Consider the following 25,044-nt stretch of genomic DNA (forward strand, 5'->3'; position numbering starts at 1 on the left):
TGCCTCACTATGTTTTTTGTTTTTGCTTTTTTGTGCTTTTTTTTAGTGTTGCATATAAAAGATTTGGCCATTAAAGTATTTAAAAGCATTAGTAATTTGAGGTAAAGTAGAATATCTGAAACACATAATCTATTGACTATTGAGGCAGCAGTTCTAAGAAAATTCATACAAGTTTTTCTTTTGTGTCATGGCCATTTGCTGCTTCTGCTAAACTGATTTTAACAACACTTCAACAATTACACTATCACCACCAGCAGGGATCGTTACTGTTAGTGAGGAAGTAGTATAACATTAGCGATTCAAATATTTGGAAAAATAAAACAAATTTGTTTTAGGAAGAAAACTGCTAATGGCTGCCCAAATTCTCTTTGTCTATTATTATGTTTATTGTTTTTATTGTGTGTCTTTGTCATCATATGACGAAGAAACACAGTAATATATTTTAAAGATAGGCTTCACCTGCGGCATACCATAGATGTTATTCCAATCGGAGCAAAGATACAGCTCTGATTTTTGAACCTCCTGGTCACCTAGGGTTTTCCGCATGAATGATTTGTGTGCATTTATCTGTATCTCCTGGGTGTTTCACTTTCCCTTCATATTTTTGTTAGATTAACTGATTGTGATTTTAAATTGCCCATTGGTGTGGATGCATGTCTCAGTGCTAGCCTTATATTGCTTACTAGGGTGTTCAGGCTATATCACCTCTCTGGGATATGCTGGGATAATCTCGAGCCCACCTGTGACCCAGAGCTTGATGTGCAATAAACTAAACAGATGCATCTCTAAGTGACACTAATGCAGTGATACACATTCATATACAATTAGTCTCTCTTTCAAAGTTTATTTTTAATCATTCTTTCTTTTAGGCTCTATTACCTTCAGTGCTTCAATTCAGATCCAGGGCTGAACTCATTCTTCTGTCATCCACTCACAAGCAGATTAGAGTCCTTCAGTGAACCCACACAACCACTCAGGGGACATGCAGAATGCTTTTGTGATATAAACTAAATGTGTTCAACAATCAGACCAAAACTGAAAAAACAATCTACAAAACTTGCTGTTGAATGCTGGTAGCTCTTCTATCTTTGAGGAAGAAAGAAAATGTCATTCCTCATTAGTGTACCTACAGGTTTTGCTTGGCAGGGTCAGATGGGTTATATAGAAGCAGAATAGAATAAGGAGATGTTGGAAAACTCAACCTGCAGTCAGATATTTTCAGGGTTAGTTGAAGTTTTGAATATGACTAATATGATGTGTCTCTTCATGCCTAGAAGAGAAGGATATGCAGACTTGAAAATCAAAATAGATTTTGATACCAGTTCTGACAGCCTCTTAAAAATATTTGTCATAACGATACATTTATAAGGACAAAATAATACACCATGACATTTAAGTCCTTCTTAAAGGACTCTCCTTTTCTAAGGAAAACACACGTGTTAATGTATACCAATTTTTCAAGTGGTACTTTTGCTATGTAACATTTAAATGTTAAATTGTAAATAATATTGATATATATATTTAAAGGCTAGCGAGTGTATTCACAGTTTCAAATGGTAACACTCGCTTTTGCCAGATATTACATAGCTTACAAGGTATGTCAAGAAGTCTGTATTATGATCCTCGGGAAGTATATTCTAAGAAAAACACTGCCATATTGCCTTTATATCATTATGTCTGCTTATGAAAAAAAGCTTTGTCTTTTCAGTGGTGTGGCTATATGGTGGTGATGATAGCTCCAAGTCTTACAGTAAATAGCTGTCATATTGTTCTGTTGAGCAGGTATATGATGAAAGTGGAAAATCTACTGTCTAGAGATTTCTTTAGAGATTTGGTTTTCTTTTTTTGAAAGAGTAATTGTGAAACAGCTAAGAATCTGAATCACAATCAGAATCGGTTTTATTGCCAAATGTTGAGCAGGTTTAGAACATTAGGAAATTGCTGCGGTGCTTCAGTGCAAACATACTGTCATAAATTATGCTTAAATAGACATGAAAATAAAAATAAGAATAAGAGTTAAAAGTGCTAAGTAGATAGATATATACATGAGTGCAGGTTGTGATCAGTGCCAAACATGGAATGATGCAGTGAACACAGCGTAGGGTCATGTGTTAGTGGTGGGAACAGTCATACGGTTATTGTTCATGTGTCCAACAGCAGAGGGGAAGAAACTGTTCTTATGGCGAGAGGTTCTGGTGCGAATGGACCGGAGCCTCCTGCCTGAGGGGAGCAGGTCAAACAGACTGTGTCCAGGGTGAGAAGGGTCAGCTGAGATCCGAGCTGCACGCCCCAGTGTCCTGGAGGTGTACAGGTCCTGCAGAGATGGGAGTCTGCAAGACTTGAGAGGTTTCAGTCAGGTTTCATAGCTCATCAGAATACAGAATACAGAAATACCTATGGCCTCTGACAGTGATGTAGCCAGAGGACCCTTTACGTTTTCACGCCTTTACGGTTCGGAGCTGTGGACCTGTTTTATATACACGCGGAATAGTTTTCTATAAGAGATCGCTGCAAAAGTGCAGCCTTACGTAATGTCCACCCTACTGTTACACATTTTATATTAAGATTTAAAAATGTAGTCAGTATTGCTATGGCCAATAACCTTCAGTAATACTAATAAATCACACAGCAATAGTACATTCATGTAGTTGTAAAAAGCATGATAATATATTAAGTAATCCAAAGTATTCAGAATACGTTACTCTCACTAAGTAACGTAACGGAATACGTTACAAAATACATTTTGGGGCATGTATTCTGTAATCTGTAGTGGAATACATTTTAAAAGTAACCTTCCCAACACTGGCCTTATTTGGTTTATTTCTGTTATAGGTGTGTATTGACTTGGTGCTCTGATTATGCATCTGTGGGCAATCCATTTACATGCCTGAGGATCTCTCCAACACTTGACATTTTTAAAACCCATCTGAAAACACATTTTTACTCTCTATTTTTTTTTTTTTTTACTATGTACAGCACTTTGGTCAACCTGTGTGTTTTTTTAAAATGTGCTTATAAATAAATTGAAGGACTGCTTGATTAAGATTCAAGCTCCAGTTATAATTTAAATAAAACCATCATTCACTTCTTGAATATTTTTTACTTTTTACTTCACAGTCTTTTCTTTATGTGTCTCAGAGTATTCTTATGGCACTGTGCCAGCATTATCAGCTACACACTACATGCTATACTGTACTTCAGTTAAACCTGTTCAGCCTGGAGCTACATTCTTATCTCCATACTCCAGCAATCAGCTCAGCTCAGCTCATCCAATGTGCCAAAGCCTCATGAGCACCCTCTTTAAACTTCCTTTTAAAATAATAAATTTTTTGTCTAACTGACAATCCTTCTTTGAGCTCTGCATTTGGATAATCAAGTTGTCCCTTTCTGACATACTGCAAACGATAAGTGTTCTTCATGTTCCAAATGCAGCTTCAACAGATTTAAATCCAAAGAGCTTCACCTCCATCTCTATGATACTCAGTTAATTACAAGGAAAAGAAGATTATTTGTATAGACAGACTCACTGAGATAAAGACAAACTCTTTTTCGTCTAGCATGTACAGAGTGTGTTCGCAACTCTATTCTTTAATGTGAAAAATTAAAAATCCATGTCAGTCAACAAACCTAACTTGCAGTTGAAAGGTCAGCTGATTATCCTCTCATGCAGTATTTTTGTGTTTCTGTCCTCCTGACATCTGCATCAATTCATAATACATTTCTCATCTTCAACTCTTTGTGTTTCTCTTTTTTCTCTCTTTCTCCTCTACCATTTTTTGGTTTTCCTCCAGTAATTTATACTTCTGCTCCAAGGCTTTAAATTTCTCCTCCAGTTGCTTTTTTTTTTGCAGTCCTTCATTTTTCTTTCTACTTCAAACTACTGTCATGACTTTGTTTTCCTGTTCCAGCTGTTTATTCCTTTCTTCAGCTCACTTATAGTTATTCACTATTTACCACGCAATGATCCGTCGGAGAGATCTCCAACGCATTCTTAAGTAGCTCCTCCTACAAAGCTTGATCAGCTGTGTGATGGTCTTCAGGTGTGGCCAACCGCCTGGCAGGGCCACACCCACCAGGCCTGAAGGTGCCTATAAACAGGTGCTCTCAGAAACACCGGCATCCACACACACACACACACACACACACACACACAAATCTGCAAGCAGGGAGAATGAGGGACAGCACACCAAAAACACACATGTCCATAATTGCGCAGGGACCCTGACAACCTCATTATGTACAGTATGCACTCCATCTAACATGTAAGTTGGAATGGAGAAGTGGAGAAGTTGGGTATTGATTTTACTATAGCAGACTACTGTTTTCTGATATTTTAAAGTTTGTTAACACACATACTGAAATCAAAAGACCTACAATCTTTACTACACAGCAATCATGGCAAAAGGACACCCTGTGTCGTGATTTCATTTAAAATGTAATTTTTTCATCTTTGACCGCTCATGGATTCAGTAAACACTGCTTGTGTACAGAATATATCAACTTGTCTGTGGAGAAAGAATGAGTGAGGGAGACTGCAGCAAACTGCAGCTTAAATGTGAAAAGCTATAAGCTGTAAGTATTGCATCATAATGGCAATGGCTTCATGACAACTACCACTAAAAGTGTAGATGTCCAGATGTCCCAGTAGAAGAGTTTGACAATCCAGATGTATCACCAACCATGAACCTAATAGTTGTGCAACTGTGGAAGAACTGCTGGTGTGCAAGCCCGAACTGAACGAGTGACGTGAGCTGACACATGGATGATTTTAATGTGCTGCCTGTGTGATGTGGTTGAAAACTTCAGAAGACCAGAACAAGACTGTCTGTTTCTGTTGTTACAAGCTCAAAAGGTTATCCTGTGGTTTTTGTATGGGTTTCTTTCTATAATTGCATTATATTATATATAATACTAAAGGTAAATTGGTGATTAAGTTTTAGCTTAATGCACTTTTTAAAGTCTATTTAGATTTGTGTTGTCTAATGTTTCATAAATCCCCAATTCTTTAACAGAAATGCTTTCATGCCTCTGTGAATATTTAAAAATCTGTGCACATCTCTTTGTGATATGTGGACAAGATTAGCAAACATATTAGAAATTAATACACAAGTTAATCAACACAGAATTAATGCATAACATTTTTTAACCATTTTCTCAGTTGGTGGAACTAATTCCAAAGGTCAGCGTATCTGTAATATCTCTGCAAGAGGGTTACGTTCCTCATGTTAATGAAAAACAGTTCACTAATTACACATATTCATCATTTTTTGCGCTTGATTAATCACATTCTTGTGATGAAGAATGTTCACCTCTCAATTTAACACACTGTCAGGGGTAAGCTACTGTGAATACAAACTTTGTGTTATGTTCTCATGAGTCATCTCACTGACTGTTGCTACATGTCACTGTTACTGAAGCAGGGCTCAATGGCAGGACTCTGAACTGTGCAGTCAAAAGGGGATTTATATACAACACCAGTGAAATATTTACATATACAGAGCGACAGTGTTCCGGGGATTCCAAGAGAGGGTCAGGGAAACACACGTCAAGCACCTCTTCGTAGAGTCCAGAACATGATACACACACCGTCCAATCCAACACCGTGACCCACTCTCATTCTGGTCAGGTCCAGGGCAATCTATACAGGTAGATGGACACAGAGGTCAGAAGAAGCACCAGGGACCACAGGGAAGTACAAACGCGAGCCAGGCTACACTAACAGAAGTAAGTACAACAATCCAGTGAGGAACACTACTCCAACACGGCCTTAAATACTGTCAGGATCCATCAGCAATGATGAGCCGCAGGTGTGTGTGCGCAGGTGTGAGAATCAGAAGAACACAGACGAACAGACGCCTCCCTGGTGAACATAGTAAGAACAGCATGCCAGGGCAGCCACTGATGAACCATGACAGTACAAACACAGTTGTTGGTAAAGTCTGTTTGACCCACATGTGTGACCCACTCATATGCTACAGAAACTTATATATATATTTATATATATGCTACTGATGCTGAAATATTGATAGATTCACTATGATTTTATTAGAAACCAAAAAGGGAATGTAAATTACAACTTGAAGTTACAATAGAAGAAAATTAAGTCAAACACGAATGCTAGTAGGAATCATTCTACTGGAACTATAAGTATTAAAATTACATTTAATAGCAACTGATCTGATTCAGGTATTTTGCTATTACCACCCTTAATCTCACTGCTGCAAATGCATTCTCTGAAACCTAATCTCCAGAAGGCAATGGCTGAATGGCAGAACAACCTTGTCAACTTGAGAAAATCCTAACATCCTTGTGGGATTCACACACATCCCTGTGCCAACTCATTAAAGTCAGCTTTTATATTTCTGGCTTCATTAAACCTCCTTCATGCCAAAAAGTTCAAATCATTAAAAAAATGAACACTTGTCTACGACATTAATAAGCAGGTCCAATTTATCTGAGTCACGAACTGTCCAGAGTCCAAAATTTTAATCATTGTGGAAAGCAATACAAATGTGTTTGTCTTTTCAGAAGACACACATTGATACCTCACCAGTTGTCTTCTTAAGGTAGAAAAAACCACAGGCTTCGACAAGGTAGCAATTGCCAACAATCGATTTTATTGAATGCTTTTGAGAAAATGAAGAGCACCAGTCTACACCAGTGTTGGTCAAGTTACTTGAAAAAAGTAATCAGTAATTAATTACTGATTACTCCCCCAAAAAAGTAATCCCGTTACTTTACTGATTACTTATTTTCAAAAGTAATTAATTACTTAGTTACTTAGTTACTTAGTTACTTTTTAAAAACACGATTTACAACCTGAAGAGGTGATAAAGTGATAGATCTTTCAGCCCAATTCTACTTTTTCTACATAATCCATCATACAAAATGTAATCAAATGGAAAAGTCTCTTTTTTTAACTTGTTTTATCAGTTTTAATCTTTTAACTTTATGCATCAAGCAAAACATTTAATTATATGCAACATTCTCTGACTTGAATAAATTAGTTTAACATTTAAACCTATTTTCTACACATTCCAGCACATAAAATAAAATATTTTTTGTGTTTTCACTCACTCTTTCAAACAGATGCAAGTAAAACACAGCAGAAAATAAATAAAGTCAAAGACTCAGCGGTCCTTTTGCTCTATTTTCACCTGTAAAGCAGGAGCAGGGTAGGCGGAGGGTTACCCTGGTGTAGGTGTGCTGCGGTCAGTTGAAGAATCCGCGCGAGTGTCTCTGTGAGTTTCCCATCACGTCGTAGCTACTCGGTGCTTGCTCGGAAGTTTAGGGGTTTTTTTCGCTGTAAAAAGAAGTTTTCTTCCCACGCACGATGGACGCTAATGTTTTTGTCACTTTTTATGGAATCAAACTCAAAGTAAGGACAGTACTTCCACGCTTTAAACGCTGCACGCTCATACTCTCTCCCGCACTCGATATATTATCCATTGTTGATCTGCACACAGCTGCTGTCACCAACGTCGCACTTGCTTACGTCACTGTCATGAGACATTCTCGCAAAAAAAATCACGGTTTTAGTAACGCAGTAACGCAGCGTTCCTACGGGAAAGTAACGGTAATCTAATTACCGATTTTGCAATAGTAATCCCTTACTTTACTCGTTACTTGAAAAAAGTAATCAGATTACAGTAACGCGTTACAAGTAACGCGTTACTGCCCATCTCTGGTCTACACACAGTAAAGCGTTCAAATCAAGAGCTGCACCTAATCGACTGGGTGGTGTAGATTTTCTTTGTAAATCATTCAAAGTGCTGGATACAGTTGTGACATATTTGCTCACTTTCCAAAATAAAAAAGAGAAATATTGGTCTAAGAGACTAAAATAAATCCATTTAAAGAGCAAGTAAAATGTGTAGAAAATATTGCACTGCATATTTGTTGTCTAAATGTCTGTTTCTGTTTATTTCTTTAGTGGAATGGGTTCAAGATCCTGTCAGGACCACCATAGTCTCTTCAGGCGGCACTAGTCTCTCTGAACGTCAGCTTAATCTTATATAAGCTCTTTATTGCTCAGCAGTGCTCGTTCTCTCCACAAATCTAAGGCACACTGTTCCACCTGATAACAACTGATACTGTAGGTTGACCAGTTTGCAGACAACACGGACACATGTTGGACAGGCACATAGTGCCATCTGATGGATTAAAGAAAAAATGAAGCATTTGTGCTCTGTGGCTACAGTCTATTGTATCATATGCATGAAATTAAAGGTACAATCTGTCAAAAATTATTAACTCTACATTTATAAATAAAGCATTGGTAAGGAGAGGGAAGTCAACCCTGTAATGTCAAGGGTATCATATTTGTTATGAGTTTTTGTGAGTCTTAAAGACTCTTAAAGACTTAAAAGTGTGACTTCTAAGCAAGAAATTGCACAAAAATACTGGATTTAACAAAAATAGTGTAAATTAAAGCTCATATATGCAATATAAGCTCATATATGCACATTTATATTTATTTATTTATTACATTTTTCAGAAGGTTACATACACAATCCTGTTTCAGAAAATGTGATTTTTTTGGCAATTATTTCATGGTACAGTCTTTATATGGTTAAAATAATGTGGTGCACATTTGTTATATCTCGCTAAATAGTTCTTATTACATTACTTGTTCCATTTGTTTTCATTGAAATATCTTGATTATGCAAAACACACACTCCTGCTGCTTTTTCATCATGTATTCAGTTGATTTACTCGGTGCTGCAAAATATTTAATATCAAATTTGTCACACTATGAAGCACTGACTAGCTTAATAAAATCAAAATAAAATCAAGCTATGAGTGGCATACATGGCTTTAATGCCAAACCTTTCACATCATTTAGTTTTTGGAACCTAATTTATTATGAGGCTGGAGATCATAAAGTACCACAATGAGACACTCATTGTCTCTTTTTTTTACAGTAAAAAACATGCAGTTTTCCCAAGTCAAGGTATAAACATATACATAATAAATTAACATTAAGTTGGCCACTATGTGTTATAACTGTGATATTATGTCATTGTGTTTATGGTATGGATTTCAAATAATTTAAATACGCTGAGTTTGATAGTTGGTTTGACTGGGAGTAAAAAAGACGAGTGTCACACAACATTCAGACAAGGCAAAGGAGGGAAAATCCTTTATAGAACAAAAACAACAAGCACCTTCCTGTCATCAAAAATCTTTTACACCCTGTCACCTGCTGCTGAAATCCATGTAACTTTGAGTCAGGTGGCATCAATTTCCCTTTGTGTGGCACTACATTGTACTCGGTTGCACTTTGACAGAGATATCAATCAAGTGAACCTCACACATATATACATTATAGAATAGAAATGCTATACGGACTGTAGTGTTCTAAAAATGCAATTGTTGCGTCTCCTCGAGGGCAGGAGGGGATAACACAACAACTCCGGAAACTCGGTACAGGTGTTATGAAAAAGGTTTAATGGCAGCGCTCTCACAAAATAAATAACCCAGACTCAAACAACAAATGTGGGGGAGAAAGGGACAGTTAGGTTGTGCCAAAAAAAAACCACCAAAAAGACAAAACCAAAACTTAGCTGAGCTATTATCCTAGAAAAGCAAAAACAAGAGGGAAAGACCCTAAACCTCAACTCAAAACAAGCTCAAAATTACATGGGTGGCACCAACCTACTTACCTAGTGTTTCTAACAAAAAGACTCAAAATCACAAAAAGGAAATGCTAAACAATAAAATTTTCACCTGACTCGAATTTGAAGAAAATCTTTCATAAAGCTCCATGACAGTTATATTCTGTTGTTTGTGCGTCACTCATGTTTCGTGCTACAAATGGACACCCATATTTCTAAACTTGGAAAATTGCACAAATGCCCTGATGTATTACAATTTCAGAACTTCATTTTAGCTATCACACCATGCCGTCAATGGTGTCAAGCTTCTGGGGATGCACAGCTTCACTCTGCTTCTTTTCCTGCTGCTTGCACTCTTGCTGGTAATCTTTGAGCACCGTCACTAGCTCGTCATGCCCAAATTGCATGGCATCATCGACCGGTAGATTCCCCCACCTGCAAGTGATGGAGAGGCAATTCATAAAACTATGGATGACAAAATCCAAGAGTATACAAACTGTGGTATTAACATCGTGTGCTGATAAATAATTGGAAAAGTTTAGTTGATGGAAAAAGGCTCTTTACAATGAAGTAGTATGACAGTACAGGGTTAATGTAATCAATTGATTATAATTAGAATTATATACAAGGTATTTATCTCACCTGTCTTCTACAAATGGATCAACTTTGCAGGTTTCAGTGAGGAATTTTACTACATCCATGTGACCTAAGAATATAATTTTTAAAAAGCAAAAAAACCAAATTGTCACCATTGACAAATTAATCTAGTAGCACCACAGAATTAGAAATGGAGAAGAAAATCTGCTAAAGTAAAAACAAAAAACAATAAATATGTAATTACTAATTCCTTCTATTGGAATCCAGCTCAGAATGGCATTTAGGAATCTTTGCCTTTTCCCTTTTGGAAGAAAACTGCTGTTACTTCCATGTAGGGCTGGGTATCGTCACTGATTTCTAGAATCGATTCAATTCCGATTCACAAGGTCCCGAATCGATTCGATCCACGATTCGATTTAATTCGATTCGATTTAAATCTGGGAAATTTTGACAGTCAGAAATATTATAATTCAGATCAGAACATTTACATATTTTTGTATCAATAAAAAGGAAGCTGACACACGCAAGACTTTTTCAAAGGTGTGAGCGTCACAGCAGATGCCTTTGTGTTAAAGTAGCTGAAGATAAAACACAGAAAAACATTAAGGTGATTTTCCTGGCCTGGGATTTTATAAAAATATTCTGCAGTACATCAAAAACGAAAGAAAACCATTAATCAACATATGAACATTACCTCTGAAGTTACAGCGGTTTTATTAGAGACACGGCTAACGTTTTGCATTTTGAATAATTTTAAAAAGTTTAAATTTGTTCAGTATTGAACAGCAGAAATGAGGTTTTCTTTTCGGAAGAATGTAAAAGGGGAAAAAAACAGCGGCCGACAGCGCTGTAAACAACAGTAGACTTGTGCGTAACAAGCAAGCGAATAATGAAGAAAGGGAAACTGTTCTTGAAGTACAGAGAGAGAGAGAGAGCTGCGCATCGCGGTGGAAGCAAAACAGTAAAAGTCAGAGTGAATTCATGACGATGTTTATGTGAAGCGTTTGGATCTTCTTTTGCTGCTGGTTCGGTCAATATTATTTGGAGAGACATCAAACTAACAGCTTTAGAATCGGCGCATAAAGGGCGTGAACACAAAGCGCAGACCCGCCGACAGATCAGAATCAGCGAGCTGTCGGCTTTCAGCCCCGACCGTGAGAAAGGCGACATCTAACTGATTCTGATCCGCGGGTCGCGCTGTGTGTTTAAGTCTATGTGCAGAATCCGTGTTCCTGCTCTCATTTACTGTCTTAGCTGTTTGGTGGTTCTTGAAATTTTGTGAGATGTCACCTGAGATTCTGGCATTTTGGGCAAAATAAATTTATATTAAAAAAATCGATTCAGGATTTTAATGAATCGATTTTACGTTATCCAAGCCAGAATCAATTTTAATCGATGAATCGATTATAAAAACCCACCCCTACTTCCATGTTAATCCTCGAAACAAATAGTTTGCTTACGAGGCTCTTTTCAAGAAAAACGTTACTGCTGTAGTCGTGGCAGCGGAGTATTAAATCTGTGCTGTGAATAAACTAACATTGCAACAGAAGACAAATAATCTACCATATGGTGCTCTGTAAGGGTTTATGAGCTGGTTCATTAGTGGCTTGTATAATGTGAGCCAGAGGTACTGAACCTCTACTGTTAATCATGAGAATAAACAAAGTGAAAACTTTGCGCTAATTACTGCTGTGAGCATCAAAACAAACGATTTAACAAGTTTAAGTATTTTTGTATCAGTCAGCAATGAAAAGAAATGACAGAGTGAACAGACACCATTCTTTTAACTGAGAGAAGACAGTGGATAGGTAATAAAGGTTGTTTTTATCTGCTATACCAACCAATCATCATTAAAACTGAAATCTGCAACTTTCTGCATCTGTTATCTTACAATTACACCAAGTTTTCTTAAACATCTATGACAAACTTTTGTGTTGTAGCAAAACTTTAAATGTATGTTGTTTGGATCAAAGTCATGATTAGTTTGATCTCAGATGATGACTTAAGCTAACTGCACTTGTTTTGAAGTCATTAATTTAAAAATAAATAAGTAAATAAAAAAATGACCGAATAAGTGTAAAATTAGCCTGAACTTATGACGCTTACCCTCAGCTGCAGCAACATGAAGCGCTGTTCGAAAATCATAGTCTTTGAGGTCCATGTCCATGGAAGAAAGTGCAAATCTGCAAAACAAATCAGTCAGCTACTTTCAAGTGCTCCATTATTCACAAGGGGTCGCCGCAGCGGGTAGCCCTGCATGTTTGATTTGGCAGATTTTTTCACTAGCTGCCTTTACTGATGCAACCCCAAAGAGATTTGTATCTCCTCCCTGAAACAAATTGTGGATTCCACACTTGTCTTATTAAAAAAGAAAAAGAAAAAGAGAACTCTTATTGGTCTTATACTCTATGCTCTGATTCTGTACTAGGTATAAAAGGTCATTTTGTTCACTACACCTTACTAGTAATAAACATTGTTGAGGTAATTTGATCCAGGGCCTGTTTTAGACATTGTGAGGGAAATGTTTTATAGAGGACAGACAAAATCAGGAGTCTCGATTATCTACCTTCTCAGTGCCGATACATCTCCACTGTAGGCAGCAAACAACAAGTTGAAAACAGACTTGTTCTGCAAAAACACCACAGAGCCATAAACATGGAGGCTTAGAGCACAGCGCATATTACATACAGTACCAAACAAAATACGAGCAACTCACCCTGTCATCTCCATCCTGTCTGCGAGGGTCCTGTTTCTTTACAAAGTGCCTCAAGTTGTCGTAATTGTGAAAATTGAACACTGACACAAGTTCCTAAGAAAACAAAAACAGTATGATTTAATCTTTAGGGGGGGAACAAAAAAATTATTTATTCTGTTTTGTTCTGTCAAAAAAAAAAAATTAAATATTAAAAAAACAGAATATAACAGCCACAGAATAAGTCAGGTTTATTAGACATTTTGCACTCTGTAAAGCAACTACAGACACATTCTGGGGGAATATTTATGGTATTAGTCGAAGCCAGGCTTCTGGCTTTAAGACGATGTCGATAGTGTAATGACTGCAAATTATTTATCAAACTAAACTGGTTATTACTGTAATCATCATCATCTTTTAAAAAATTAAAGCTTCTACCGTAAGGCCTGAAGTATTGACGACTTCAGAGCCAATTTAAACACGAGAAAAATATTAGAAAGGCCAGGATGTTCTACTTGCATTAAAAATTCAAATTAAAACATTAACGTGAAAAAACAAAACATAAGTGGTCTAAATATAATAAAACAGAAACTATTTTCTTGCCTGACAGAAGTGTATTCCTCGGACACTGTTTCCAACCCTGTCCAGTGGAGGAGACCAGCACATCACTCCCATCACATTGGGGATCACCAACAGAATTGCACCGGATACTCCTGATTTTGCAGGCAAGCCCACCTGTGAGATGAGAACGAGAGGCTGAATGTGCCATTTGTTCTAGGTAATGAGATTATTCCTATTTTTGTTGTGACACAGTGAAGTGCTTTTTCCATCACATCCTGCTGTTACTCACATGAAAAGCCATCTGGCCGGAGAAGTCATACATGCCACAGGAGTGCATGAGGCTCAGGGTGTTTCGCACAGCCTCAGTACTCAGGACACGCTCGCCTGTAATTGGGCAAATTCCCCCATTGGCCAGAGTGGCAGCCATGATGCTTCCTGACTCACAGGTTACCTCAATGGAGCAAAGCTGAGAGGAATAGTCAGTTTATTATTGAAACTACTGAATCATTTTTCATAAATAAAAGGCTGCAAAAGACTCTTTTTATTGACATTTTACCTGGAAGTAGAAGTCAAGGGCATCGATCATATCTGCTCCCAGAGGAAAACACTGGTGAGTGAAATATTATCATCATGAGTATCTGATTGACCAAAGTAAGCAGAATATTTATCTGAAACTTGGCAATTTGGTTTCATGAAAATTAAATAATATAAAAACCTTATTATAAATGTGGAATATGACTGCTGAGTACCTGATCAAAATATACATTTTATAATAGGTTAAAATGGATAAAAATACAGTATTTAGGTTTTAAATGTTAGCTTTTCCTTGTCATGTGTGTCATCTATTGAGTTTCTAACATGACCTCATGCGGACATTGCTTGAGTTGTCCAACATATTAAAAGTAATACGACCATTGCTAAGGAAAAATCAGTAGTTCTTGGAGGTTTCTGGCTGGCTTCTGATTTGTGTCCTACAGGCCTTATTCATTTGATCCTTCATTGTCACCATGATTGTCACACATCATAAAATGGCAAACAAGTTAATGTCATTTGGTTAGTGCTAACTTGTCTGCAAACCTCAATGAGACACTCAGTTGATCAATTAGTCATTACTTTCATAATTAAATCATGGATGATTAATTTTGATTGTTTTTAATTACTAAAAGATAAGTACTATCAAGTTGAAACTTTTAAATTCATATATGTGAGCTTTAGGAAATGTTTTTTCTGAAACTGACCTTCTTCTCTTTCATGTAGTATCCAATGGCAAAATTCCTGTCACCTGTTTCTTTTTCTGACTGGAACCTGAGACAAAGAAAGAGCAGAAATCAATATAAAAAAAACATCAATAATGCAATAGGTAGTGGACTAAACCCATAACACAGTAAGTCTTTCCATATGGAAAAGAAATAGTAAAAACATATATGATTTACTCATGAAAGTGGCCACTTTCATGAGTAAATCATATATAAATCATATAAGGCTTACATGATTTACTCATGAAAGTGGCCACTTTCTCATTACTTTCATATATTTTTTTAGTAAGTATACAAAACATACAAGTTTCATTATATAATTTTCCAAGGGATCTTATATGTGTTTTCACTCTTGTATGCTTTTCATACAAGTTTCACACAAGACAGATACAAACTTTATAAGATTTATATATATATATCTTTTCCATATGGGTTTTCACTCATGCTTGTGCTAAATGGAGGCAAATAAATACAAAATACTCCAACTCTATTTTGAAATGCACTCACGTGGCATTGCTGAATCCTACATATTCTTGGCCAGCCATCTTTTTCACAAACTCCATAACCTGGAAAAAAACATCTGTGCTTTTTCAGCATACCTCTGAGCACCAAAATAATAAGCCTACATTTTTATATTCATGGTCTAAACAGAGTAGAAAACTGGAGGTACATTACTTACATAGTCAAACTTTTCTGCCTTATTTGAGTGAGGCTGAAAACAAGGAGAGTCGCTTGCTTGTGTAAAAACAAACAGTACTGAGTATAATTGCCACATTCACTCAGCTCCTGCATTCAGAAGCTGGTACCAATTGCACAGTATAAAAACACGAATGTGTTACTGATTGCATGATTTAGTATCCTATTATCAGCAGTAAGAGAAGAGCAGGTAATGATCATAAACCAAGTGGTCCAACTTTAAGGCAAACATTAAATATGCTATAGAACATCACAAATTTTCATGCAGTAAAACATCTGATGCATTAAGTTGTTTTTAAATTGAGTGCATAACTTTCTACTGCAAAGTACCATTGCTGCAAGAGTCTTACTCAACAGCAGGGTAAACACAGTTAGTTAGTGCATATTTTAATATTAATTTCTTTATTTAAGAGATTTGAGCTTCAAAAATATATAAAATCTGCAACTAACCTTTTGCTGCCACAGTCTTTCACTAAAAAGAGAGTGATAAGTGTTTATCTGTCTACCTTGATAAGAGAGCTGATCAAAATGGCTCCAGCATTCACCATGGGATTATGGGGCTTATCTATGAGACGGGACAGTAAGATAAGACACAGGGTTGAAGACAAATTCTTTATGAAATAATGATTTTGTACAAAGGACTGAAATCAATCTCTATAATATGTGAATCAACATAAGAGTTGTGGTCTGAAGTTTATATACACTTGTTATAGTAATTTGGGGATTTTAATGATTTCTTTGCACTGCTGTTTTTCCAGGGTAGAATGATTGTACAGCAAACATCTTCAATTATGTAAAAAAAAACAAGAATTGGGTACACAAGATTGCAATTATTGTGGATTTTCTCTAATTCAAACAACATCAAAAATATATATGCTGGTTCAAACATGCATGCTGCCCCCACTCTTAACAAATTGCACCTCAACCAGATGCTTTTGGTCACCATCAACATGCTACTGGGAGGACTGGATTTTTGACCACTATTCTTAGCAGAGTTCAATGCTAATGTTCAACCCAATGAGTGTCAAACAAATTCTTTTTATGCTGGCAAAAAGAGACTACAATACCACTTGTAGCTTACTAACAAAGCTAATAGGGCTTGGCGTTGTCAGGTTAAAAGGCACTGTAGAAGCTTCAACAACAGTTATTTAAAAAATTTAATTTGGGCCTGTATGTATACTTTTTAACCTTTTTAGATTAGAGAAATTACAAAGTATATTCAAATTTGTGCACCGAATTCTTTTTTTAATAAAATATTTTCATATTTTCCAAAATAAAGCTGTACAATCATTCCACCTCTTCCAAAAGAAGAGGTCAAAGAAATCATTAAAATTCCTGAAATTACCACCAAACATACATGCTCATGATGGGTATATGTAAATTTCTGACCACGAGTGCATATTTTAAAAAAAGGGTCCTGACAAAATTCCTAATGTGCATGAAATATAATCTGAATAACAGAATAATATTTGTACCAAAAAAGTACTGCAAAAACAAATTTACAAAATGTCTTTAAATGTATATTGTGTTACCAATTTTTTTTTTTTGAAAAGGGCAACCAATAAATATTTGTTCTTTTTTTTTAACTGAAAAACAATTACAAACACTACCTTGTTACCAAAATAGCAACTAATCAGTTTATTACATTTCATTAATTATTACTGGTGTAAAATTTGACTCGGTGGAACGGAAATGGCCTGAATTTCACAGTATTTCTCAGAGAAGGAAACCAGTGTCAGTGACAGTTGTGAAGGACCTAAATTCTGTGTCAGAGTAACACAGCTAGATTTCTTCCTTGATATTAAGCAGAAGAATAAAGAAACATTATGATAAAATTATTATGAGAATATAAATTCGGGTTTCATCTGGACGAAGACATTGTTCATCCAGTCAGTTTAGCACTTATGCAGGAGTAAAAGGAAACTAAGATACATGTTATGTGCTGTGCTAGATGCCTCATAACTAGATTTCTTTGAACTTCAGGTGTCATTTCCGCGCACTGATTGCATTGATAGATTTTTATAATCCAATAGGAGGTAATGAGGCTTTACATACCTTCATCATCAAGTGAAAGCACATTGAACTTGAGTCCACTGGGCTCCATGCCAACATAGCGGTGAACCTTCTCAGTTTCTGACTCATGTATGGCAATGGCATACTGCAGGGGCTTCACGCAGGACTGCAGGCAAAACGGCTGTTTGGTGTGGCCTACTGAGTGCCTGCAAAAAGAAAACAGAATAGACCTTTAGAGCCTACACAATCTTGAAAATAAAGTGACAGTCATACTGAATGTGCAGTATCACTTTAAAAAAAAGTATGAACTATGTTTAAGTAGAGACTGAGAGAACGCTCATTTATATTTGATTCACCTTCTGAAATCTGTAGCAAATGCACTGTGTATGAAGATTATAAGACTGGAACTAAAAATTATATTTTGATTACAGAAATGTGTATCAGTAAGTCTGTGACTCAAAATTGGACAAAAATAAAACAAAGGTACAGCAAAACATTAGGCTGATGTTCTGCAAAATTTTTTCACATGAAATTGTCTTACAAAGAATATGTCAAATCAAATAAATCTAGTTACACACTAGACAAGAAGAATCTTTGTTTCCAGCTGTCATTCAGTGATAGCTGGGAAATCACAATCTAATGAGGAATCTCATAATATATGAATAAAATAGCTCTATAAATCTCTACAAATCTCATAAAAGACTCTCATTTCATTTATTCAAATGTTTAGTTCCTACCTCTGTCCGTCAACTGTACACAAAGACACACCCCATAGCTCTGGGCTGAATTTAGCCAGTTGGGGAATGTAGTCTGCAACCTGCAGTCACAATGAGAAACACAGTTAAAGTTAAGACAGAAGTAATGCTCATTCAGAAGTAATTGTTAGAACTAATGTTAATGTAGTAGAAGAGATTCCTTATTTACTCATCAAGTATTATGTTTAATGTGTGCAGATATTGGGGCAGCAGGATGAATTAGGAGAAAGCTTTACGCAGCAAATAAACCATCATAGCATGGAAAACTAAATTAGGAAAAGTTTACCTTCCCATCACTTTGCTTCTGCACTTTTTCGTAGATTTCATTTATTTTCTGTACAAACAGGTCAAACTCAGGGATGATAAACTTCTTCCTGAAGGCCTGGATTAGCAGAACAATGTTTCCTCCTACACATCTAAGACAAAAACAGCATAATGCAGAATTACTCAAGAGCCCTAAATAAAAAGAAAATACTTTCATTGCGTGTGTGTGTTGTTTGTGTACCTGTTTAGACATCTTTGTGGGGACCAAAGAATGGAAGTTTACTATACTTGTGGGGACCAATAGCCCGGTCCCCACAAGTCTGAAGGCATTTCAGATTCAAAATGCGGTTTTAGTTAAAGAGATACAATTGGGTTATGGTTAGGTATTAAGAGAGTTTTGTTTAGTTTTCTTTTCATAAAGCTCTGGTGCACGGTCCGGTTAAGGGTTAGGGTTAGGCATTTATTTTTGATGGCTAGTGTTAGGGTACGGGGCTAGGGAAAGAAAAGCATTATGTCAAGTAGATGTCCCCACAAGGATAGGAGTACACACACGAGTGTGTGTGTGTGTGTGTGTGTAGCCTCTAGAGTAAGTGGAAGCCAGCAGCTGTCAGTTTCCATTAAGTGTGAGAAGCTGTTCCTTTGATCAAAACGACAGTAAATAAAACTGACATGTCCTGACACCGACTTTCACACATCCATGTTTGGGATGGATCTTGATGAAATGCATGTATTTAATTATGACATTACAATGTGTGTGAATTTATTACTGTATGATAAATCTAACATTCTTAAGCTATACCTGTACGTATTTGCATTACATTATACAGTGTATCAGTTTTTCAATTTATTATTTATAAAGAAAAAATCTGTATGCGCACAATTTGTGACACCAGAAGCCTTAAAAATTGCATAAAATGTTGTCCATTTAGTTCCGACTTCTTCTACATTCTATAGTTCCGCCTTATCATTCTTAAACCTGTCTGAATGACTGAACATAAAGTACGTGGAAGACAAAAGAAGAGAGAAACAATTACGCATAACATCACATACAACAAATCCTGTACTAAAATGGATTGTTAGTGGAAGGTCAGGCTAAAAATAGTTTGGTCTCATGCCTGCACCTGCTTCCTCATGCATGGAAAACAAAACACCATGGACTGTCACAGCTAAGATAGCCCTCTCTGAGGGATAGTGTAACGAAGATTAAGTCCCACAAAAAAACAACAATAATTGTGGGAGAAATGTAAAGTTAAATTTCCTGTCAACTGCCGCATTAGATCCATTTTTCTTGGCCACTGTTGCCCTTTAGAGTTTGCTAAAAGTTATTCTGTGTGCCATTTTCTTAACTTGATTTCTGACTTGCTAAACTGACACACAAATGACAAATCATGGGCTTATCCACAGACTGCATTGGTTTCACAGAGTGGCATAAGAAATAATACTAATAATAAAAAACAAAACACAATGAAATAACCAAAACAACAAAAAAAAACTAAAAAAAGGGAGCAAAACTATATCTCCAGCAGCCGCAGGACTAACAGTTAAATGTCAGCACTTACAGGCAGTTCACCGCGAGGGTCGACGTACTGAGTGTAAATAACCCTAATGCAATGAAACTTAGCCTCATTTGATTTGTAGTGATCAAAGACATAAAGCGTTTACCAGCAATGTAAACCATTTTTCCAAATTGAATCACAGAGGCAGCTGTGGCTCAGGCTCTCTGTCCAATAACCACAGGGTTACTGATCTGATCTCTGTGTCCTAATTGTAAAATGCTTTGTTTATTAAGTTAAAAAGTGCACACATTTCCAGCTAGACCATGGGTATAAAACTTCAGGCCCAGGGGCCAGAATCGGCATAATGGACAGCTTTGGAAAACGTGAAGGGGTTATAAATGTTTGTATTTTTAACTGTATTTTAATAGGTTTTGCAGCATTTTATGCTTTTAAAGACCTCCCCCGTCACAATTTATATTACACCACAGTAATTAAAAAATATATGAATATTTAAATAAGAGAAAAGTTCCTGTTTTTTAATACTGACTTTACATTGAATCCACAAGAAAAGAGCATTCTCTGTGAATTAAGAGAAACTTTCTGTTTTGTTATTGCAGGACAGTCTGAGCAATTAGCTACCAGAAATTCTTGTTTCCTGTCTTGTGAAAGATTTCTTTCAATTATTTCATCTACTACACCACCATTACTATGTCATGTGGAAAATCTAGGACTTACTGTGTAATTCCACTTTTTTCTGACATTATTCTCAGAGATTAAATGTGTAGTTAAACTTTTTTTTACATCGTTAGAAAAGAGAATTTCAATGGTTAGGCCTACTTAAAATCAAAGTGATATAAAATAATTATCCAGACTTTCCTCTATCTTCTACTGGTTGGACTTCAGTAGAAGATAGAGGTTGTCTTTTAAACAGTTTGCATTTGTAAAATTTACAAGATATGGGGGTTATCATGGTCTACTACAGTGGAGTTGACTGTTCTCTTGTCAGTGGGAAAGGCACAGGCTTTCTAATCACAGTATATAGTTATATTCATAACGCCCTGGCAGTAAACCTGTATATACAAGACCATGGCCCCCAAATTGCTCCAGAACCAAATTGCAGGAAAATACAAAAGAAATTCTTTAATTAAATTAAGTTTTGGTCAGACTGGATTCTTTTTAGTTTAATTAAAGAATGATTAACTGACTCATTTCCCAATCATTTTGAACTGCCTGTGTGCTTTAGAGGTGCTATTGACATAAATTTTCTTAGCCTTGAGAAACCGCTTGTCACCTGTGGAAAAGGTCTTTGTCCATCATCACCTCGCCAACAGATTCCTTCACGGCCTCTCGGAGCTTCTCCATGCAGTCTTTAAGGCGAGGATCGGATGGGTGAAGGCCATTTTTTTTCAGTGCCTGCAAATAAGAAGTTGTCAGCATTAATGTCATTGCACACAGTATGTACAATTAATAGGATAGTATATATTCAGTAGCAACAGTGCATATAAAGTAATGTACAGATGATGTCTGCTTACTGCTGTAAAGTATGAGATGGGCACTTGCTCTTTTCCCTCTGTGATGGTGTAGAAAAGCATGTTTTCCACTCCGGAACCAGATGGCTTTGAATGCATATTCCTGGTGAAGTGAAGAGCACACTCTTGAAAAGAGGAAAACAATCAAAAGAAGTGTTGGATTCCCTTAAAAAAAACACAACAACAACAACAAATAAAAGACAAGATTGCTTTTATAGCCTACACATGCTGCACACACAGACATAACCACCTATATGGAGGTCCATATGGTGACTGTTCTCTTCCTCCTATAGTTTCTCTGTGCCCATAACACAGAAAACAACTGCTTATGCACAAATAATTATATACCAGCATATGGCAGATAATAGTTAGTGTGGAGGCGTTCTGTTTAAACGAATTCACACCAGTAAGAAGGTGCTGATTCTCACCAGTTTAGCACACACATACTTACATTTTCAGATGCAAACGATCTCGTAGTGCAGGGGATCGTCTCTGAAACTGAGTTATTGATTTCGTGCCCAAACAGCATGCTGGTTGCACGATGAAAACCTTCTTCGCCACATCTGTACTTTTGACCACCAGTTGAGCAGAGTTTGACCGGCGCAGCGCGTTCAGGAAATGCATGGCTGCGACAAACGGCACAAATAAAGCCTTCGCGATAGCTCGTTCAGGATGAAATCAACACAGATAACCTTGCTGTTATTTTCTGAGCTGGACGCCAGCTGATCGTGCGAGGTCGTTGACTCACCAGCTTTAGGCTGAAGTTGAAGTTTTGTTACCTTCATGTGTCATCGGAAAGGTGGGACTGTTTTTATTACAAGCCCTTTACAAGTACAGTTCATTTACTTGGAAAAAAACATTTAACTTAAAATATATAGAGATCTCGACTACTTAAACAGCACAACAAGAAACAGGTTTATATTATTAAAACAGCCTAGAATGTGTCACAACCCACAACTCCACAAATACTCGTTTGAAGCGTGGTTAAAGTTTTACAAGGAGCATTTGAAAGCAGCAGAGTCTGCACAGGAGCCGGTCAGAAGCTAGAAATAAATTTCCCAATCTGAAACTCCAAAGCTGTTGGAGTATTAAAACGCGCATAAGAAAGAAATATTAATATTTTACGCATTACTTAACTGCTTTTGCAACATTATGGGGAAAAAAAAATCTAATGTTTATAGTACGGCAATTTTAAGCACTTTAGTTCTGAAACTTTCATGCGATGTTTTAGCACCACCTGGTGGATTTTCCAGTCAGTAGGTTTGAATGTAATGTGGTGTACATTTATAGTTGGCTAGCAATGTGCCAGAATACTGAACCCAGTTCTGACGAAACATATTTTTTTTTCTTGTTTCTTCTAGTGGTTCAGATGACTCACTCTATCTGCTTCTTTGCATTAAAAAACATAAAACAGTAATAATGTCCCTCCATCATGGTAATTAATTCCATCTCTGTCAGTTGAAAATGTCCCGGAGCTACTGAACTGCATTTAGAAAGTATACAAAATAATATAAAATAATGTTTAAAGAGCCAACAATAATACAGTCATACACAACTTAAAAACACGACAATCACACACATACAGTGGGGCAAAAAAGTATTTAGTCAGCCACCGATTGTGCAAGTTCCCCCACCTAAAATGATGACAGAGGTCAGTAATTTGCACCAGAGGTACACTTCAACTGTGAGAGACAGAATGTGAAAAAAAAATCCATGAATCCACATGGTAGGATTTGTAAAGAATTTATTCGTAAATCAGGGTGGAAAATAAGTATTTGGTCAATAACAAAAATACAACTCAATACTTTGTAACATAACCTTTGTTGGCAATAACAGAGGTCAAACGTTTACTATAGGTCTTTACCAGGTTTGCACACACAGTAGCTGGTATTTTGGCCCATTCCTCCATGCAGATCTTCTCGAGAGCAGTGATGTTTTGGGGCTGTCGCCGAGCAACACGGACTTTCAACTCCCGCCACAGATTTTCTATGGGGTTGAGGTCTGGAGACTGGCTAGGCCACTCCAGGACTTTCAAATGCTTCTTACGGAGCCACTCCTTTGTTGCCCGGGCGGTGTGTTTTGGATCATTGTCATGTTGGAAGACCCAGCCTCGTTTCATCTTCAAAGTTCTCACTGATGGAAGGAGGTTTTGGCTCAAAATCTCACGATACATGGCCCCATTCATTCTGTCCTTAACACGGATCAGTCGTCCTGTCCCCTTGGCAGAAAAACAGCCCCATAGCATGATGTTTCCACCCCCATGCTTCACAGTAGGTATGGTGTTCTTGGGATGCAACTCAGTATTCTTCTTCCTCCAAACACGACGAGTTGAGTTTATACCAAAAAGTTCTACTTTGGTTTCGTCTGACCACATGACATTCTCCCAATCCTCTGCTGTATCATCCATGTGCTCTCTGGCAAACTTCAGACGGGCCTGGACATGCACTGGCTTCAGCAGCGGAACACGTCTGGCACTGCGGGATTTGATTCCCTGCCGTTGTAGTGTGTTACTGATGGTGACCTTTGTTACTTTGGTCCCAGCTCTCTGCAGGTCATTCACCAGGTCCCCCCGTGTGGTTCTGGGATCTTTGCTCACCGTTCTCATGATCATTTTGACCCCACGGGATGAGATCTTGCGTGGAGCCCCAGATCGAGGGAGATTATCAGTGGTCTTGTATGTCTTCCATTTTCTGATGATTGCTCCCACAGTTGGTTTTTCACACCAAGCTGCTTGCCTATTGTAGATTCACTCTTCCCAGTCTGGTGCAGGTCTACAATACTTTTCCTGGTGTCCTTCGAAAGCTCTTTGGTCTTGGCCATGGCGGAGTTTGGAGTCTGACTGTTTGAGGCTGTGGACAGGTGTCTTTTATACAGATGATGAGTTCAAACAGGTGCCATTCATACAGGTAACGAGTGGGGGACAGAAAAGCTTCTTACAGAAGACGTTACAGGTCTGTGAGAGCCAGAGATTTTCCTTGTTTGAGGTGACCAAATACTTATTTTCCACCCTAATTTACGAATAAATTCTTTACAAATCCTACCATGTGAATTCATGGATTTTTTTTTTCACAATCTGTCTCTCACAGTTGAAGTGTACCTCTGGTGCAAATTACTGACCTCTGTCATCATTTTAGGTGGGGGAACTTGCACAATCGGTGGCTGACTAAATACTTTTTTGCCCCACTGTACAGTGCATGAGTCTTCATATATGCATATTTCTTCTCATTTAACTGCCGTGTTCATGTTGCCCATAACTGTAGCTCAGCCTGTAGACATTGTTTCAGAGCAAAGCTTTATTTATTTTCTTTCTGTATGCAGCCCGTTCTCACTCCCGTTTCAGCAGCATGCCCATCCTTGCATTCTGACAAACACAGTTTCTTAATATTAAAATGTTCTTTATTTAGGCTTCCATGGTGAACAACATCCATAACAAGCACATTAAATAATAGCGTTAAAACACCCAACAAACAGAATAATATGCATACGGTAAACTGTATGAGTATTTTTGTGTTGTCTAGAAGTGTCAAAGAGACATTACAGAGGAAAAAGACTTTTCTATGGTATACAC

The 25,044-nt window shown here is 37.1% G+C and overlaps 1 protein-coding gene across 2 annotated transcripts; it reads right to left on the bottom strand.

Moving 5' to 3' along the window:
• Positions 1 to 8,590: 8,590 nt before the first annotated feature.
• On the bottom strand, positions 8,591 to 22,223 carry gls2b (glutaminase 2b (liver, mitochondrial)). Of its 2 annotated transcripts, XM_085353484.1 has the most exons (18): positions 21,928 to 22,223; positions 21,480 to 21,579; positions 21,239 to 21,360; positions 18,474 to 18,603; positions 18,170 to 18,249; positions 17,475 to 17,638; positions 15,926 to 15,984; positions 15,403 to 15,435; positions 15,231 to 15,289; positions 14,706 to 14,772; positions 14,024 to 14,074; positions 13,757 to 13,933; positions 13,510 to 13,641; positions 12,931 to 13,023; positions 12,781 to 12,842; positions 12,321 to 12,397; positions 10,260 to 10,323; positions 8,591 to 10,052 (listed from the first exon to the last, which is right to left on the bottom strand). In XM_085353484.1, the coding sequence occupies exons 1-18, from the start codon at positions 22,098 to 22,100 to the stop codon at positions 9,896 to 9,898; spliced, it is 1,800 nt and encodes a 599-aa protein (XP_085209610.1). In that variant the 5' UTR covers positions 22,101 to 22,223; the 3' UTR covers positions 8,591 to 9,895. The 2 variants fall into 2 exon arrangements, with proteins under 2 accessions (XP_085209610.1, XP_085209611.1); XM_085353485.1 differs by lacking the exon at positions 10,260 to 10,323 and having other exon boundaries at positions 9,928 to 10,052.
• Between the last annotated feature and the right edge of the window lie 2,821 nt (positions 22,224 to 25,044).

This window comes from Diplotaxodon limnothrissa, linkage group LG5 (assembly GCF_057381915.1).
Source record: "Diplotaxodon limnothrissa isolate DT_005_m linkage group LG5, D_limnothrissa_male_GT1.1, whole genome shotgun sequence".
Taxonomy (NCBI): domain Eukaryota; kingdom Metazoa; phylum Chordata; class Actinopteri; order Cichliformes; family Cichlidae; genus Diplotaxodon; species Diplotaxodon limnothrissa.